The sequence below is a fragment of the Taudactylus pleione genome, unplaced genomic scaffold (genome assembly GCF_031769625.1).
Source record: "Taudactylus pleione unplaced genomic scaffold, aTauple2 ptg000256l, whole genome shotgun sequence".
Taxonomy (NCBI): Eukaryota; Metazoa; Chordata; class Amphibia; order Anura; family Myobatrachidae; genus Taudactylus; species Taudactylus pleione.
The window spans coordinates 24,209,320-24,229,022 of NW_028284658.1; the positions used below are offsets into that span (position 1 = coordinate 24,209,320).

Consider the following 19,703-nt stretch of genomic DNA (forward strand, 5'->3'; position numbering starts at 1 on the left):
CAGGAAGATTCTCTGAGCCAGAGAGTCCAGGAGGGCTCCCCGATGCATCATTCTTGGAGAAGGAGTCAGGGTAGACTTTTTCCAGTTGATCAGCCAACTGTGCGTTTGTAGAAAGGCAAGGTTTAGGGCTCCCGGGGGGGACTTAGGGTTAGGCTAGGGGGAGGCTAGGGTTAGGCACCTCCCCCCCCTCCCCCCGGGGACTTAGGTTTAGGTGGCGGGGAATTAGGTTTAGGCACTTAGAGGGGATATTGGGGTTAGGCACCCCTAAGGGAGGGTGAGGGGGTAGAAAAGGTTAGCCAATACTTACCTGGGGACGATCAGGATTTTCAGTGATGCAGTTATTTGAATGCAGCCAGCGGTATATCATACTGAATCCCCAGAGACACCATAAAGTCCCCAGGTTCCATAGCCAGGACAACAGAGCGTAGGGTTTGAAACCTGGGCACCTTGATAAACTTGTTCAAAGACTTGAGGTTTAGGATAGGCCGATGAGACCAGTTGGGCTGCTGAACCAGGAAAAGGGTAGAATAATGGCCCTTTCCTCGCTGTGAGGAGGGGACCGGAATTACCCCAGAGAGCAGTAAGGACTGAATAGCCTTCTGGTGCTGCAGGTCTTTGCTTGGGTCCGATGGAGGTCCTGTGCGAAAGAACTGCTGGAGGGGGCCGCCTCAGAAATGAGAGGGTGTATGCGTGGGAGACCACTTCTCTTACCCAGGCGTCTGAGGTAGTCTGACGACAGAACTGGCGAAATGAAAAAGTCGGCCTCCCACCCTGGGAGCCCCAAAGGAGAGGCCCGCCCCATCAGGCTCAAGGCTTAATGGATGCCGACTGCCTTGGAAAGGACTGACCTTTAGCTTTTCCTTGAAGACGAAAGGATGACATTCGAGGCTTCACAGTAGATGCAGAAGGAAAGAACACTGTCTTGGAAGCTGCCAAGGTAGCTACAATCTTGTCCAATTCTGGGCCAAACAGGACATCCCCAGAATAAGGCAGAGACTCCAATGCCTTTTTAGAGTCCGAATCTGCCTTCCATGTGCAAAGCCAAACAATACGGCGGGCTACCACAGAAGTAGCAGACGCTTTGGAAGCTAGGAGACCAGTATCTAAAGCTGCTTCACCTAAATAGGAGGCTGAATTTCTAATGCGAGATATGTAGGACAGCTGTTCTCTCGAAGCAGAGGGAAATGTACCTTCTAGGGCCTCTGCCCAACTCTCAATGGCTTTTGCCACCCAGGCCGTAGTCCTGGCAGGATGAGTAATAGCTCCTGTAAGAGAGTATACAGATTTCAGGCAAGCTTCAATCCTTCTATTTGTGGTCTCCTTTAGGGAGGTTGCAGTATGGATAGGTAAGGTAGCGTTTTTAACTAGGTGTGTCACGTGGGAATCTACTGCAGGGGGAACGTTGCATTAAGTGCAATCAGAAGCTGGAATGGGGTAAAAGAAAATTAAGAGTTTAGGCAGCTGAAACCTTTTACTTGGCATATTCCATGCCTCATTCATATGATCAGAGTGAGGAAATTCTGGCAAAACTACCTTCTGTCTTTTAAATAATGTCTCTTTTGCCTTAGGAGTGGGTTCTGCCTCTTCTATTTGAAGAATAGATTTTACAGCTCTCACAAGTGCAGATATATTCAATTTGGTTCCTCCTCTCCTGAGGGGGGGGGGGGGGGGAAGTCAGAGTGAGAGAGGTCTGCGTCTTCTGCCTCCCCAAATGATAATTCAGAATCTGATAGCTGGGTGGACTGGGGAATATAATACAGCACACTTAGTAGGTTTACTAGGTAAGGGTCGCTCTTTTTGCAGCATTTGTTGAAAGGCTGTAGAGGTATTGGCCTGACTCTGCACTGAGGAGAGGACGCAGGGATTGATAGGCCAGGTGCCGTATAACAAGACGCACAATGACCATCTAGAATGAGATCCTCTGAAGCGAAGCAGGACTTACAAGAAACCAGAGTGGGAGCAGCAGGCTGCTTGTTATTCTTGCCTTTGCCAAACATAGCAGTAAGATAATGTAGCACACGTTCTTGCACAGTGCAATGAGCAACCTAGGTATATGTGCAATATGGCATAGTGTAGTGAGCAACACCAATATATAGTATGAAATAACCCTTACAAATATAGGGAGATGTGAGGTACAATAAACCCCCTATACCCAACAGTTGTGAATGAAATAGACAGCAGCGTTAGCATAAGTCACAAAATGCAGAACATTTATTATAACTGCAGTGGGCACTAATTCAACTACACAGACTGCAATGGCTGGTAGGAATAGCGCTGTATAACCTGGCCCATGGGAGAGGTATACAGGGAGACCGGACCCAGCATTCCCGGAGACCTGAATGCTGAAAATGGCTGACATGAGTCTCAGAGGGAGCGGAGGATGAGGGAGGAGCAGCAAGACCACAGTGTAATGGCGCCCTGACCCGGGGGAGGGGCAGCAGGGAGAGTGCCCTCTCCCCTAGGCCGACATCATCCACCGGGTCCCTGGCCTAAATCTGTGCCCTGCGCCAGTGCTTGTAATGCCCTGGTGGTCTAGTGGAGTCCCAGACGAACCGGTGTCCACATCAGGGCCTCCGCTCTGTCTCCAAAGACCGGAGGCAAGACTGCGCATAGACACTGGGATCTGTCTTACCTGTCCCCTTGAGTCCCGCTGCAGTCAGGTCCGAGGAGCCCTGCAAGCTAGGTCTCCCCGGAGCCCCGCCAGGAGTACCTAGCCAAGGGCTGGTGTCACGGCGCTGCAGAGGGGTGATGAAGCAGCAGTGCTGACGTCCAGAGGACTGTCAGGTGCTGCTACTCTGTAGTAAAATAAATTAAAATAAAAGTAACTCATAAAAATAAAACTTGGGCTGCTTAATATGATGACCCTATGATCCTGTAATTCTGAAATTAAGACTCACTTAACAAGTATTATTCCTCATCTCTGCCACCATTGTACTACCAAAATTGAAGCAAACTGCAATAGCCTTCTAAACCCAGACTCCTCCTATTCCACCGCTACCCACCTCACCACCGTGGATGAAGTCCACAACCTAATTTCTTCATAACCCCTCTCCATGTGCACCCTTGACTCTTACCTATAATCTTTGGTCCCACTCTGACCTGCTCAATCTTTACCATCTTTTCTACCTGTTCCTCTGACCCGGGTCTGTACCATCCCTGCTTTAAATGTTACCTGGTCTCGCCCATCCTTATTAAACCCTCGCTCGACCCAAAATCTCTACTATTTTATCACCTTCCTTCCAGATGCCTGCAAACACCGAGAGGATGGTCTACCTCAGTCTTACCACATTGCTATCCTCTTACTCCCTTCTCAATCCTCTTCAATCTGATTTCCACCAGCTCAGCTGAAAACGGTCCTCAGTGAAGTCGATGACCTTCTCACACCTAAATCCAAGGGCAACTACTCTCTCCTCATCCACTTACCTGCCGCCTTAAAACACTGTTGACAAACATAGCTTTTTTCCCCACCTTCCTTTCCATTGGCCTCCCAGATGGTGTCCTCTCATGGCTCAGAGTTTAAACTTCTCAACCAACCTGCCTCCCCCCCCTCACAATTAATTACTGCCTGCTCCTATAGTTACAGAAAGTTGTCCTACCCTTGCCCCTATACTTGTCCTCCCCTGTTATGGTTTACTGTAATGTCTTGTACTCATGCTATGTACTTAGGCAGTAGTGTCATTTTTTTTTAAGATTTATTGCGGTCCAACTTATGTTAATTCCTGTGCGCGCACACATACACAACTTATGTTTATACCTGCACACATGTATGTATGTGTGTGTGTGTGCAGGTATAAACATAAGTTAAGGGTTGGGCACGGATGCCGGCGCCAGGGATCCAGAATACCGGCTGTGTCACAATGCCGACAGATAGTGGCAAGTATGTTACCCTACCCCTCTCCGCAGCCTAAACCTAACCCTTCTCCCCGTAGCCTAAACCTAATTACCATCCTCCACAGCCTAACCGTAACCCCCCCCCCCCCCAGTTCATAACGTTAACCCTCCCCCTATTGCCCGACCCCAATACTTAGTGTCGGAATGCTGGCAGCGGGATTCTGACTGGTGTCGGGATGCAGTCGCCAGCATTCTGAGCGCCGGGATCCGGGATAAAAACGACATCCCATAAAATATATGCAATATATGTATATATGTTACATAGAGTACAATTTATACTACAGTTATGGATCATCACAGGGTGTTTGGTGACTGAATATGGTCTCTATCTTGAAAAACGGCAGAACTAGAAGATGTTCAAATAGAAACCATTTCCCTTTTAATTTCCACAATTTACCTGTTTGTTTTCATTACTGGATTAAAAAAGGTTTCTGATATTTGCGGAGTGTTAAAATTAGGAAGAACTCGAACCTCAATATTTAACTCCTGTAAAATTACCCGAGGACTACCTGTGGGGAAAAAAAAAAACACAGTAGGCTAACACACAAAGAAGTAGGTTTTACATAAATATTTTACATAAATTTGTTTTAGATGTTATATATTTTTTATAATTCCTGTATAAGTACTTGTGTATTTTGGTTGAGATCATTTAAAGCACAAATTAGTCAGTAAACCTACCCAAGCCTGCAGTATTTAGGATGCAGTTGCTTCACATAATGGCTGTATGCAATAATTTTGGTGTGATCAGTCTGGTATGGAGGCTGCAGTAAGGATAACCACCCAGAGGCAAAATCAGGGAGGTTGGCGGAGCACTAGTAATGGAGAATGGAGGTGTGACGGCACCAGCAATGCCACTGAGAGAGGAGTATTGGGGTGGAGTAACAGGGTTGGATTACCCATTAGGTCTTCTGGGGCCCCCAATAGGTACCACCGGCATATGGTTGCATGAAGTTGGGGGTGGCAGTGAATTACACACCAATAACTGACCGGATGGCAGTCTAGCCATGGATGTGAGACTGAAGCTGGCCACAGACATAGCGATGTGCTCACGATCAGCCAATGTGTACGATTTCCCTTGAAACTCTCCCCGGCAGCTCTGCACAATCTCCACACGATCGCCCACAATTTGGTGTCCAATCTTCATACGATCTCTCCTGCAGTTAGAGTTTCACAGTGCATCGCCTCCTAGATTGTCAGATCTGCCCTACTGCACAGCAGATCCGACAAAGCGATGTGCGACCAGCGGGGACGCGCATTGCATCGTGACTCACGATAACTCAGGATTCGTTCTAATGTGTCGGAATCGGCGAGATTGGGTAAAATATCGCTATGTGTGTGGCCAGCATGAGAGCGGCTGCAACAGATCCGCAGGAAACCTGGAGAGAGATGAAGCAGTGGTGCTCACCACTCCCATAGGTACCCAACTTTATATGTCTGGGAAAAAAAAAAAAAGATTTACTTTGAAATTCCCTATCTCTGGAAAGTAAAATAACAGTTACTAGTAGCTTTTACTTGACTCAACCTTGACAGAAAAACAGTATCATTGCACACGGAGAAGGTCAATTAAGGGCATGTGGGTAGGTCTGATGGGCATGTTGGGTGTCTCTACAGCATTTTAATGGTTTGATGGCATGTGGGGCTTGGTTTGTTCCATGTGAAAGAAAGAATATCTTCACTCCTGGAGCCACTTACCAGACGATGGTTTCACTTGGGTTTCCCCTTTGTCTACATGACGCTTAATGTGTTTGATCATTTCTGTTCTTCTGCGCGCCACAGTTGCTGAGCAAATAATACAATGATAATGAGCGCTCAGTTTACAAGGCAACTGCAAGACAAAAAGTTACAACCAAGTCATTTGTAGCAAGCCATGAGAACATTACAATGAAAAGCTGTAAAAAAAAAAAAAAAAAAAAAAAAAAAAAAGGATTATATATTTAGCCAGTTGTTAAAAATATTCAGTTGAAATAAGTGGATGCCTGTGTTTATGAATATATTTTTATTGTTGCTTCCAGGCATCGCTATACACAACATATGATAAAGTGAGCATGTACATGTCTGGCTTTAGAAGATTAGGTAGCTGTTAAAATTAGATACCAGCAATGGCCATAAACGGCTGGGACTGTATAGTAAGACTGATTTATGCAGCAGTTCCATTTACTAACATGAAGTTATAAAACAACAATTCTACAAATAACATATATCCATGGCCAGTCAAGAAAAAACAAAATCCTAGACAAACCTACTCCAATATACCGCAATGTTCCTGTGTGCCAATGGGGATCACTGCCGTAGAGTCAGAGCATTTTGCTGTAAATTATGCAAAGCCCCAAAAAGGGCAAAAACAAGGAATAACGGCAGAGAGGAAAGGACAAGCACTTTCTCAAAGGCAGTATGTAATCATTGTACTCCCACCCCCTTCTGTCTCTCACCTCCTCTCCCATTCATGCTGCTTCCACCTTCCTTAACATCACCTGGATGTGGCCATTTGTCACCTAGGAAGCAACAAAAATGCTCATTCACTCCCCCATTATCTCTGGTCATTGATTACTGAAACCTCCTATCTGGCCTTCCCAAATCCCACCTAGCCTCTTTTCAACCTATCCTACAGACCGATGTCCACCTTGAATCAAGTAAGATTTTCTCAGCAGAACCAACAAAGGACTCACTCTCTCCTGGTTTCGACATACATGTTCAATAATTACAATGTCGATATTCCTCACGACATGACCATGAGAGGGGCAACATGGCCGTAATGTCGATATTAAACATGTTGACATTGACCATGTTGACAGATATTATGGCAAAATTATTTGCATGTTAACATACGTAAAAAAATCAGAATAAAACTGTCTGGAAATGTTGACATCATGAAAATGTAAAATCATCAATGTTGACCTTCTGCTGTCAACATGAAAAAAAACAAAAAACAGGATTTTGGTACTTACCGATAAATCCCTTTCTCCGATTCCACAGGGGACACTGGAGTTCAAGACAGTGGGGTATAGACGGTGGTAGAGCAGAGCCTGGCACTTTAAATAATTCAGAAGTGTGACTGGCTCCTCCCCCTCTATGCCCCATCAGCCCCAGTTTAAGAACTGAGCCCGTGAGGAGACGGAGGACAATAGGAAAATGAGGAGAAGGAGATGAACACAGAACGGAACAATACCGACTGAAGGAGAACCGAGGAACCCACTGCAGGGAACACATGCAGTCACACAACCATATAAGGAACTAAAAAAACACGGCAGGTACGCAGCGCTGGGCGGGCGTCCAGTGTCCCCTGTGGAATCGGAGAAAGGGATTTATCGGTAAGTACCAAAATCCTGTTTTCTCCTTCATCCACTAGGGGACACTGGAGTTCAAGACAGTGGGGACGTCCCAAAGCCAACCTCCCGGGTGGGAAGCGCGGAGAACTTGCAGACCCTTTGGCAAAACCGAAAACCCGGATCGCCAAGAACCGTAGGCTCAATGGAAAGGCAAGAGCTGAGGATCAAGTGTCGCAGAGCAGAAGAGACAATCAAAACTCCCTGCTAAACAACCACAGAAATTCCACAACTTACAGCGTAATTCGAATGGAACAACAGCTAGCGAAAGAACACCCGCAGATGAAAACATCAAAAGCAGCATAAACCCAGCTGAAAACAGACCAAGTCCGAACCATAGTCGAACATAGGAAGCTGTATAAGTCGCCGACAGCAGACATCCAGCAGTGCTGGACAGAATACATATAGACCTACGTATAAGAATACCAATCTACAGATACAGAGCTGATCCTGTCCACAGACTCCTAACAAGAGTATACAGGGAGGAAAAAGTGAAGACCGAACAGTCACCCTGGACCATTCTCGAGGCCCAACTACTACAAGGCTGTAACCAGCGGAAGGAAGTCTCCAACAAATAGAGATCCCACGGGGTATGAGGCAGAGGCGATTTTGAAAGGAATTGTGGTCTCAATTCTTTCAGAGAGTCAGACAGCAGTACCACCACTCTGAAACAGAGAGATCAAACAGCAACGGAAACCCTGCAATAATAAATCCCCATACCAGACCACTGGCAGAGTGTCTGGCAGCTCATCAGTTGCCTGCCTATAGGGAGGTCACTACCGCTTGGGATGGGTCTCAAACTCGTGTATGGGGCGCCTCAGGCGGGGACTATACGGCACACGCCCTGTGCCGGCCTGAAAAGAAAACCACAGCAACGACCCCAAACAACAGACAACATCCCTCATGATGGAAGTGCGTAGTCAGTACAAACTGCTGGCCCGAACATAGTATGAAAACAACCCGGATACCCAGGCAGTTAAAAAACACGGATGCAACAGCCACCCAGGGAGAGCTACCAATATATATAGAAGCATCCCATACAGCAAGGCTAGAGAACTAGGACAACCATAAAAGTACCCATCAGGTACCTGTCAGTGTGATGAAAATATTCAAAGATACTGAACAGGAATCGGGCTCCCAATGCAGAACAGAATGACCGCACACTTTAATGTAAAGAAGTGCCTTAGCCCATAGAAGTGCTACAGTCCTTTATAACTCCATCAAATTCTAGTAGAATAAAGTGACAATTAAGTATGGAATGCTTCACGAAAATGCGTGTCATCCTTGCGCAGGGGCTATGCAAATCTTCTCTGTATCGTTCCAATTTTTAGAAAATGTGCTGCTGAAGCGAGCACTCTCAATGTTGGAACTATGCACCCACACGCCAGGAAAGCTCTAAAGTGTAGTAGAGCCAACTGATCATGAGAGCGGATGGCTGCTAGGACTGCAGCTAGGGTGCGGACGGGAGACTTGTAATGCCAGGTTGCATGAAATAGTAGCCTCTTCCGAGGAATTAGTGAGGTACCGCTTACCTGTGAGTAACCAGAAGCCCTCTAGATGCTATGTAGAATGTCACTGACCTTTTCCCTCTCACAGCAACCCGTCACGTCAGGTATAGAGAGTAGTTCAGTGGGCTAAAAGCAATGCTCTACAGCACGGACTTCAGTCTGGCGATGTTGTCTTAGGAAATACTGTAGAAAACTAGCAAAATGTTAGCGGAGACAAGAAGCTTGTACAACAGGACTCTAAACCTGAGCTTGTTACATTAGGGATGTGTATACATATAGAGATTATACATATACCCTAAATACGGTCTGCTAGTGTATCAGTACATTCATACTTATAATGGTGAAGTGCATATTAGTTAAAAGGCGGATTTAAATAAGACCTTGTACCGGTAAAGATACACACAGAAATATTACATATTTGATGATGGATCCCCACCAGTGACCCTTGAAAGTTATAGTGATCACAACGTGAAGGATTCAAAATTGAACCGCAGGTCCAAGGATTTACTTGATACTCACCCATCTAATCAAGCCAGGCCTGACCCCGCCTATTCGGCGGGTGGCCCTAGGCCTTCAGGCACAGGAGCAGTAACTGCAGTCTGTTGTCATTTAAACAATTAGGTCCTGAGGATGGTGTAGAACCTGGATTCCCCATGTACTGATATGAAGTGTATCTAGGGGCCACTTTATAGCCTTGTTTAATTGAGATATTGACAAAACAATAATCTTGAGTACTAGAACCTATACTGAGAAAGGCACCTGTACATAGACATAGAGTGCCTTAATTATCCCAGGTAAAGAAGGATATATCTGTAGCGATAACCCCAGTTAGGGTTAAAAAACAGGTTTTCCCAATTATTAGTAAATATTCATACAAAGAATGTGAATATATCAGTATATATACACACGTACACCCAGAGAACATAGTTGCATGAGAAGGCAATCTCTTTGAAAGGAAGAGTTAGCACCAATATAGGAAACTTACTTGTCAGACTCCTGTACTAGGAGATTAGCATGCTATATTATATATATATATATATATATATATATATATCTCTTGCATTCTTAGAGTCCTATAGTTTGCTCCACAATATACATGTGTGGACATACAAGAAGGCCCCAGGACATGCATAGGGTCCATACTAGAAGCAATGCCTGAGGGAATTGTGACTATCACAATGTAAGCTGCAGGACATGACTCTAGGCTATAGAGCCACCATATTATATATACGGTATATGGATATAGTACCAAACTACCGCATCAGGAGAGTCCAGTCTCCAATCGCAGGATCCTTCTTTTAAAATATGCTAGGTATCAGACAAAACTGATAACAGATCCTCCACTGCCTTTACGGTAAGGATAAGAAGCGATACTATACGCGTACCTACATCAAGATCAATAGGTGACAATAATATTTAACATGAGCAACAGGTAGAGCCATGGAATGAACTGAGCCAAGACCTTGGTTGAGCCCAGGACAAACTTCACTCCAGACATATTTATATGTTCTAAAGTAGGGCTTATGTATATATAAAAAAAAACAAAAAACAAACAAACAAATATATACATACATGTGGCTTACCTCCACGCAGGGAGACTGCTCATGTGCCGCGTGTGGCCGTCATTCTGCTACGGCATAGGGGCCTGGATATTTTAACAGCGTGATGTCCCAGACTGGTTTTGATCCTGGGACCCTTCTGTCACTGGTGTACTCGCCTTATTGGGTGAGCCAGTTGAGCTCCAGTTGAACCCGCTTTTTCAAAGTGGGAATCAAAGAGACGACCTCAGTGCAGTATACTGATGTATACAGGCCTATTTGACACAGACATAGATCAATCGGCAGATCATGCGGAGGGCAAGTGACACGGACACAGCCTCTGTATTAGGCTGCGGCATGTTCCTCCCTGAGCTAGTGTCAGGGGCCCAGACACTCACTCTATAATAGTGCCGGCGGGTCCCATGATATGTAGAGGTGCTGCTCTTTACTAGGAGTACTGATTAAAACTTAATCAAACAGACTCCTGCAGCCATTTTGAGATAAGACAATCGTAAAATGGTTATAACTATCCTCTACACAGTAACATCACAATGACGTAGGGCAGCAGTTAGGATAGTTATGGGGCCGACTGTTTTGCAGTGCTCTCTCTTCTAACAATTCATTGTGGAATCTGACCACCATTCAAGTTCTATATGGACCTTGCCGCTGCGTAACTCAGTAAGCAGGAAGACTGCTACACTGCGTGCGTAGGTTTGTAATTCACTCAGTATGCATCAGCATAATCTATTCTAGCAGTATACTATTATAGAGACCAAACTAGGTTCTATCTAGATTCTGCCGCTGCCCATATATGCTACTGCTATGCACAGGGGATTATACATATATACATTTTTTTTTTTTTTTTTTTTTTAACAGATTCTACACAGCACAGCGTATTCCACTGCACCATCAATTCAGTAGACAATACTGGCAATAACCGACATTTTATATACATATATACACATATATACATACATATACATATATATATATACACACATATGTGTATGCGTGTGTGCATGCATGCACACACACATACACACAAATGCACACACATGCAGGAAGGCCCCGCACATACATACATGTATAAACACACACTTCCCCATGTAGGCATGTCATATTACATTAGGCATGCCTTGTAGTAGCTGCAGCAGCGGAATTGCATTTAAGGTTACAGTGGGTGTAGCCTCTACAGGGGCCCAGACCTCTCTCTGCACTGCCAAGCGTAAACCTGCGCTGTACTGCGCGCCAACTAAGCGAGAGGCTTAGAAGCAATTGCGGCACCTGCTCCCCGGGAGTAGTAATGGCCGCCGGACCTAAGCCACGCCTCCGCACAACCAGGAATAGCACTAACTTCGTTACCGTTCCCGCTAATGGCGGGCATTTGGCGCTACACCTCCCATCTTCATTTTGGGAGGACTACTGCGCGCCTCACGTCCTGTCAGCGCTGTAGTCAGCGGTGCAGCGTCTCCTTCTTTATAAGAGGAGGGAGAGCCTGACTCTGTTTAAGCGCGCCTATAACAGCCGCGCGGGAGATTAACTTGGCGCCGGTGTTCTTTATAAGCACCGGCGCTGTGATAATTGACAGCCGCTGAGCGGCTGCTAGATTACAGACAGCCACGCTGAAGCGGTGTCTAAGTGCCCCCCGTTAATGCCGTCGCCGGAGCTTCTACGGTACAAGCCCCGGTGCGGCTACAATCATTCCTCCACAGAGGCACCTATAGTGACTCACTGCCAGACGGTCCTCCCCTCATTAAATAGGAGGGGGAATTAGTGGCTAGTAGAGACCCGGCCGCTGACTGCAGAGTGCAGCGGCGGGTCACATAAGCAGCTCCGACACTGCCAGTTTACTGACAGGGGGAAAGAGGCTGTAATAGCCGCTTGTTCCTGAGCCCAGCGTTTTTGGCCCACCACTCCAGCTAGTCAGGAGTGGTGGGATACTTACGGACTGCTGCGGCCGGGATGCTGGGCTGAGGGGGCGGCGAGGAACCCGGACACATGCCGGTGTCAGCAGTGGCGGGCCTCGCAGAGTCCGATGACTCAATTTGTTATTGCCCCCTCCTAAGGTTCACCGGACACAGGCTGCAGTAGCCGTGTGGTGCCCTCCCGGCGGCTCCCACGTAGCAGGCAGACTGCCACAGTAAGCAGCCTGCCTGTCCTCAATGCTTGTTAAATAAACCTTAAAATTAAAAACTATGAAAAAGGCTGGAGACAGCCTGATGTGCGACCGGCTCTCTCGGGCACATTCTAAAAACTGGGGCTGATGGGGCATAGAGGGGGAGGAGCCAGTCACACTTCTGAATTATTTAAAGTGCCAGGCTCTGCTCTACCACCGTCTATACCCCACTGTCTTGAACTCCAGTGTCCCCTAGTGGATGAAGGAGAAACAGACATTGTGATGGCATACCTCTCTCCCTCACAGCTCCAATCTCATTTCTACCTACATTACCTCCAGTCCTCGTCACCATCACCACCGCCTCACAACCACACTTACCACTTTGAACTCCAGGATTTTGCCTGTGCTGCTCCTGACCTGTGTAACACACTCCTGCATTTGATTAAATCAGCCACTAGTCGCCAGGCTACAAACATGCCCTCCTCTTCATTGAAGCCTATTTGCCCTTCTAACTCCTTTATTTTTGCCATCTTCTCTACTCCCCACTTAGTGCCACCCTATTTGTGTCTGCCCCTTCCCTCGAGGATGTAATCTCTAACAAGCAGGACTCTCTTCCCTTTTGTTTTCATGTCTCATGTTGCATCCCTGACTGATCAGCCTTGATTCTTGAGCTCATGCACAGTGGCCTACAAGTGGGTGCTTCTTATCACGGATGCTCACTGTCTTGCAAATTGCTGGATCTGCATTTCTAGGTTCTGTTTTACTCTATACAATGACCAGTCAACGACAAACCGAAAATTGGGTATTGTGTAATTATGGATTATGTCTGTGCATTGTTCAAAATGGTAAACTTGTCCTCTACTTAGCTCTAAACCAAGGGAAAACAACTTGCAAACCAACAGGAACCAAACCTTAAAAACACGAATGAGCACGAGATAGAGAACGCAGTGTATCCCAGAAGGATTCAGAAAACTTAAGAGCTATGGTAGACAAGCCGCGCCGAAGCAATGGCCATCAGGAAAATCAGCATTCAAGCTAGAATTTAAACTCAGTTTCCAACAGCTATAAGGGAGCCTGATGAAAATTCACCACCACCAGATTGAGATCCCACAGGGCACGGAAAAAAAAACAAAGGGGGTTGAACATGCAAGACTCTGGAGAAAAAAACAAAAAAAAACAAAACTTGACCTCTGGGGACAACTGCTGTTGGACTTAAAACAAAAAATGCTGATATCGTAATTGTAAGAGAACTGAAGTGAAGACTCACATCATCCTGAAGTAAGATGAGGGCACGAAAAATCAGTTTGATACCCCTTTCTCCCACCCCACAAAAAGTAAAAATTCCACATGCTATAGTAGTTTGTAGCTGAAACAGGTTATCTGTGAGGGATGACCGCATTGGTCACAAGCTCTAAAAAAACTTTACTGTCCAATTTTTTGTTTTCTTTTTTTAAAGAAATGTTAAATGAAACACCATGAAAACAATCGTACAAAGTACATTTGCAAACAGAGTAAGATAGTACATACAAACAAATACAGTACATGCAATTATATTATTATTATTATTATTAGGTACTCACAGTGCAGCTGTGGATAGTCAGACTGTTCAGTTTGTCTAAATATACACGCAAGGAATCCTGGGTATGTTGCATTACCCTTATATAAAACTTTATTGACCACGGATACTTCATTATTACATGGAACTATTCTTCTAGCGCATTATTGTGGAAACCAACCAGTGTTTAAAGATGGAATTATAAGGTCTTGAATAAGACGGAACAAGGAGACCACTTTTGTTACAAAGGAAGGTTCTGTCTGAAGATTAGCCATGTCTTCAGGCTACATTAGACAGAGAAATTAACAGGGCTCTATGCCACCGGACACCATGACGTCATGCCAAGGGGTCGGAGACACAGGCAATAGGAAGTAGAGCACTGTCCAGAACGTCCTTAGGACGTTTAAGGCCGCTCTATAGAGTGCGTGCCGGAGCACCCTTGGATACCCTGGGTGGCTCCGCATTAGCACCACTGGCTGCAGGGTGCCGTTCCAGGCACCCTACAAGCCACATGCAGGTGCCATGGGGCAGCAAAAGTGCTGCATCTAGGGCCCTGCGCGACAGCACCACTCGCACACCCTTAGTTACGTCCCTGAAGCCAGCTCTATTGGCAACTTATTTCAATTGAGAACAAGCTGCCAGCAGAAGAGCTTCACAGTACTACCATAGACAGTGGATAAACTGCATTTGACAGGCAAGTTATTCTGTAATAATGTATAATTTCTGGGACACCTTAAACTGTATTCAAAATATTATTTACTTACTAAATTCATCATTCTTAAATTTTACGGGGTTTCCTCTGAAAACAAGGCTCTAAAGCTCAGACTGACTACAGGAACTGCATTAGAGCAATATAAAGTCAAAGAACAACAGGTTTTATAACATGTATTGGATTATCTCTATCAAAACAGGATACACCTGAAATACAGCAGGTTCTGTATTTTGTGTATCCTGCATTTCAGCATGTATGAAAGACCATCCACATGAAAAACATTTCAGTTTTGGTGATTATGATTTGGACCCAGCTAACTGCATCAATATAATATGAATGGTGGAAGTGGACCACCCAATAAAAAATATCTATCTCTATATTTCTGTAGCCACAATGTCTAAAACATGGTCCTCCAAGATTCATTACCGCAGTTAATGATCCTCAAACAGTTTCTCTTGAGACTGCCCCCTCTAAAATCTTGCAACATTTGGAGTCATACTAGTTTGTATGCTGCCCATCCATGTTAAATGTGTGTTTAGTCCATCACCCTGCGCCTGTCACAACCCGTACAGTTCCTCCTCCTGTCTGGTTGTCACTCACTGCTGTTGCTTCTAGCACACTCTGGTCTGTATCTCAGCAGTTTGTTGCATCATCTGAGTGTGATAGAAGCACAAGATTAGGAAGCGACACCCCAGGCAGGAAAGAGGAACTGCATGGGTTTTGACAAGTCAGGGTTCTAGAATGAACACTACATGATAAGATATTGGAGAATGTCGACTTACCTCCCCTTACCCTATATCAGTCTGAAATCCTGGGTTGTGATATTACCCTTTCAGAAAGAAATGTGGCCATTTCCAAACTTAAATTACATAAAGCCCCAGGACCAGATGGCCACTCTAATGAATACTATAAAATGATTGCTCCCACTTTATTAGAACAAGTCAATGACATTCTCCATCATCATACCCCTAATGCTGCTCATACGGTGTTAATCCCAAAGCCTCAGCTAGATGCCCAGCTAGTTGACTGTTATAGACCCATTACTGCTTAACACAGATATAAAATTGTAAAAAATCATGGCCAACACACTGCAAACTATACTACAGTATCGTATACTACTATACTACCGCATCTTCTTATCAACCACAATTAGGCTTTGTACAAAACAGACATTCCGTTAAAGGAGCTACAGCGACCATTGCGTCTTCTAAAACGAAGACGACACCACCAAAGCCTTGGACACAGTACTTTCGCCACATTGTTTTCTGCTCTATAGCACAGAAACTTTATCCCTAACATCATACACCTTGTTCACTACTTTTATTCAATGGTCATTAAGGTGATCTACTGCCCATGTCCCGTGATACCCATCAGGGATATCCCCATTTTGCAGAGTAGCACTCAAATTCAGGAATAAGGGTTGGTACGGAGCAAGTTACATTAACAGCTTGCATGGATGATATTCTTCTCTAGGAGTCAAATCCCTCAGAGTCTCCAGACCACATTTTACCACATTAAGGTTATTTGGGGAGAGATCAGTGTTCGCTTTCCGTTTGATCAAGTCTGTCACATTTCGCCTAGGCCCATTGGACATATGTTGTCATTGCTTGAACAACATCACAATGTCATGGAAAATCAGATCATGTAACATATTTGGGGGGGTTCAACTACCTAGAAATCCAGGGCTTCTTTATAGTCTTAAATTTTACACTTATTATACAAGTGACCTCAGCTAAACCGGAGAGTTGGAAACGGGATGCGGTGTAATTACCAGCCGTCAGAATCCCGAATCAGGACTAAAGATAGGCGTCAAAATCCTGACGCCTATCTTTAGCCCCACGCCGAAATCCCGACAGCCGGCATCCTGAAGGAAGGTAAGCAGGGACAAGTTAGAGTTTGCCACATCATCATGTATGAATGTTTCCAACTCTCTGGCTGAGATGACATACATTGTTGTAGAAAGGCAGAGCAAATTTTATTAAGAGGGTCTCATTTTCCTAATATATTTAATTAACGTGTTACCCTTATTATGGTCACCCAAAAGGTACCCAGTATATTATCTTTTCTGGAGATTTATATGGAACGGAAACAAACCATGTACAGACCTTCAAAAACTGCAACAATCCAAAACTAATGGGAGTATTAACTTTCCTAATTTTTTTCATTGTTACTCTTATGCTGGTCTACGCTACCTTAAAAACTGATTACACAATCAAGAATGGTTAGCAAATACTACTACTGAACGGGTATTTCTTGGAGGGGGAAACTCGCTAGCTTTCTGCATCTCCATGATCAAGAGAAATCGGTCTCGCTTCAGGAGAACCCATTACTCCAGAATGCTAGAAAATTGGCACCTGCTTCAGACATAAACCATCGCCTAAATATTAGCTCACAAATCCTTTTATCTCCCATTTAGGTACCAAACTTTCTCTTTTGTTCTAGTTTTGTGTTATTTTTCAGTCTCTCTTGCAACATGGTTTTAAAAACTTCTATTGCTCAATTATTAAGATCTTGTTTTTGAACAAGATGAAACAACAGTCATTTAATGGAGCAGTGATGGCAATTTACAATAAAAGGACTCCATTATTACATTCTTTTTGGCTCTGTGTGGAGAGGGAATAAAGTTCTTCAACAAAAGTGAAGAGCAGAAAGGAACATAAAAAGGTTGGCATCCAATGTCCCCATTGGAATGACAAAGATTCAGTGCAATTATGAAAATCCCATGATCACATTGGAAATACCAGACTCATCCCAATGCCTAAATAACAGTGTGCCACATTCTATGGCCAAAAGTGCATCTCTGAATGCAAATATTTTTAATTTGTAAAATTTTCTGAACGTGTATACAGAATACCAGGAGATAAGTCCTCATGCCATGCCATCCAGGAGGCACTCACCGATCTGGCAGAATGTGTCATCACAATCTCAGGAACAGGCTTGCCCTGTCTACTTAGCAAAGGTGTACTCAGACACCAGTCAACCTCTCTTGTGGGCAAACATTAAAAAAAAAAAAAAAAAAAAAAAGGGGGGGGCGCGTCACCCATCTTATGAACTTCACAGGTTCTTTGGACATTGATCCTCAAAGGCTAGCAAGTGAGAAGAAGAGCTCTTTTTCTTGAAACTTACCCTAGACTAAAACCACACAAATGTCCTGAATAAGATGGAACTTCTTCACCATTTTAGACTAAGCCTTCTTTTCAGCCCAAAGAACTGCCATGTCTGCATGAAAGATGAGAAACTAAAACCTACAAGACAAAGCCCACGCGTTCTAAAATGCCCAAACTTTCCTGGCTGCGCTGATGGCACAGAGAAAGGTAGTCGTCTAGATAAGAAAATGAAATTCTACCGAATCCATGGGGACGAAATGAGGTTGCTGCAATGCTGTATAAACTAAATGGCTTTGTTTTGTCTCCAGAAAAGCCCAGTGTTAAAAAATCTGTTGGTAGGCTTCAGGAGATTTATTGTTTATGCCAGAGAAAGGATTCTTCTCACCATTGTGGATTTGAACCGCACAAGTTCCTGCTGGTGGATAATCTTCTTGTCATGCGGTTTGCCTTAAGACATGGGAGCTGAACGCTTAGATGGCCAAGGCGATTATCCTCTCTGCTGACCACCACAGGGAGCAGAAGTCTGCCCTCTGGAACTGACTCCTTGCCTGAATGAAGGGAAACCTCACGACCATTCTGCCTGGGTGTATTAACACAGAGGGTGTATTAACACAGAGAAGAACACTTTTTTCCCCTGTGGTCAGGAAAAAAAGACATCCCCATTTAAGTGCAGGGATTTGAGTCTTTTTCAATCCCAAGTCTTCCTCACAGCCATCTGCTTAAGGACATTGTGTGCTTCGACTGCATGGGCTGAAACGAACCACAATGAGTTCCACATTCCGGAGATATTTCTAGATTTCACAGATGTGTGCTAACGGAGTTAACAAATCATATCAGGATCTTCCAGATTTCAAATCTTCCACCAAATTGCTCTGACCACTTGTCCAATGCCTTCTTGACCAAAGCTAAGATGGCTCTAAGGAAGATCTGAAACATATGGTCAGACGTGGCCCTTGCTTCACAGTAACAAGATCCTCCAACAGAGGGAATTAAAATAAAACAGTCTGCCCTATATCTTCTACTTCCTGCTTGTGGGTTCTTGTCAGGGGATGAGGATATCAAAGAGTCAAAGATTTCAGCCGCTTTGTCTCCATTCCGGAGAGGAAAACTCAGAGTTTGATACCACCACTGAAGAATCAATTGGAGAGGACACTTCCATGGTCTAGATTTGATTGCAGATAACAATCCTTTACAAGAAGAGAATACCTGAAGAAGAGCTTGCATTGACCTCACCAGTAGCACGAAGGGAGGACGCAGTCACTGCTGCAGTTTCTTTGTGAATCCAGTGACTACCTCCACAGGTACCTCCAATCTCCATTAGGCACCTGAGTCGTGGTTTGCAGGTAATAAGCTTCCCTTTCCTCTTTTGTAGGGAAGCTGCTATCAAACTCAGGCCGTATGGAAGCAGATATTTTGGCAGCCTCGCACACTGCATAAGGAGGCAGACATGGCCTGTTCTTATAGATTGCTCTCTCTAATCAGCTCTTCCTCCTTGGTGGGCTACTCATACTAGTTAATCCATCAAGACAAAAACAGCAGCTACTATTCCTTCCCTTCTGCAAGGAAGTAGTGTGTAGGTTGTGGACATCCAACTTGGATTGTGCACAGCATCCATCCACTCTTTCTTCCAATATCATCTACTAAAGTTCAAGGATCGGGTTATTGTGAAGCTCACGTAGCTTGCTGAACTTTTGGAGGGAGCGCTAGAGTGCCCAAGCTCCTGTACTGCACCCCTTTACCCCGGTGTGTCTATTTACCCAATGCTATGAAACAGACATGAAGTCAAAATATATAGGGAATTTTTAAGCTTGTAAAAAAGTAAGCCAGCATTACATCTGACATGTTTTGAACGGAGGACACTGACATCAGGAAGAAGGGAAAAATTGGTCACAAAACGATCGTCTGCAAGGGGAAAGTGAGATATATTGCCTGGCCAGGCAACAATTCAAAATC

At 44.7% G+C, this 19,703-nt stretch overlaps 1 protein-coding gene and 1 non-coding gene across 4 annotated transcripts in view; both read right to left on the reverse strand.

Annotated features, from left to right (window-relative positions):
* TRMT1L (tRNA methyltransferase 1L) overlaps positions 1-19,703 on the reverse strand; it is a 49,790-nt gene that overhangs the window by 23,952 nt on the left and 6,135 nt on the right. For all 3 annotated transcript variants that reach the window (XM_088480750.1, XM_088480749.1, XM_088480748.1), the window contains exons 7-8: positions 5,584-5,716; positions 4,289-4,400 (exon numbers count right to left, since the gene is read on the reverse strand). In XM_088480750.1, coding sequence (XP_088336876.1) covers positions 4,289-4,400; positions 5,584-5,716 — 245 coding nt within the window. The remainder of the gene's footprint in view (positions 1-4,288; positions 4,401-5,583; positions 5,717-19,703) is intronic.
* On the reverse strand, positions 8,462-8,569 carry LOC148515037 (U6 spliceosomal RNA). The gene has a single exon (XR_015879451.1). It is a non-coding gene; the product is annotated as a U6 spliceosomal RNA (small nuclear RNA).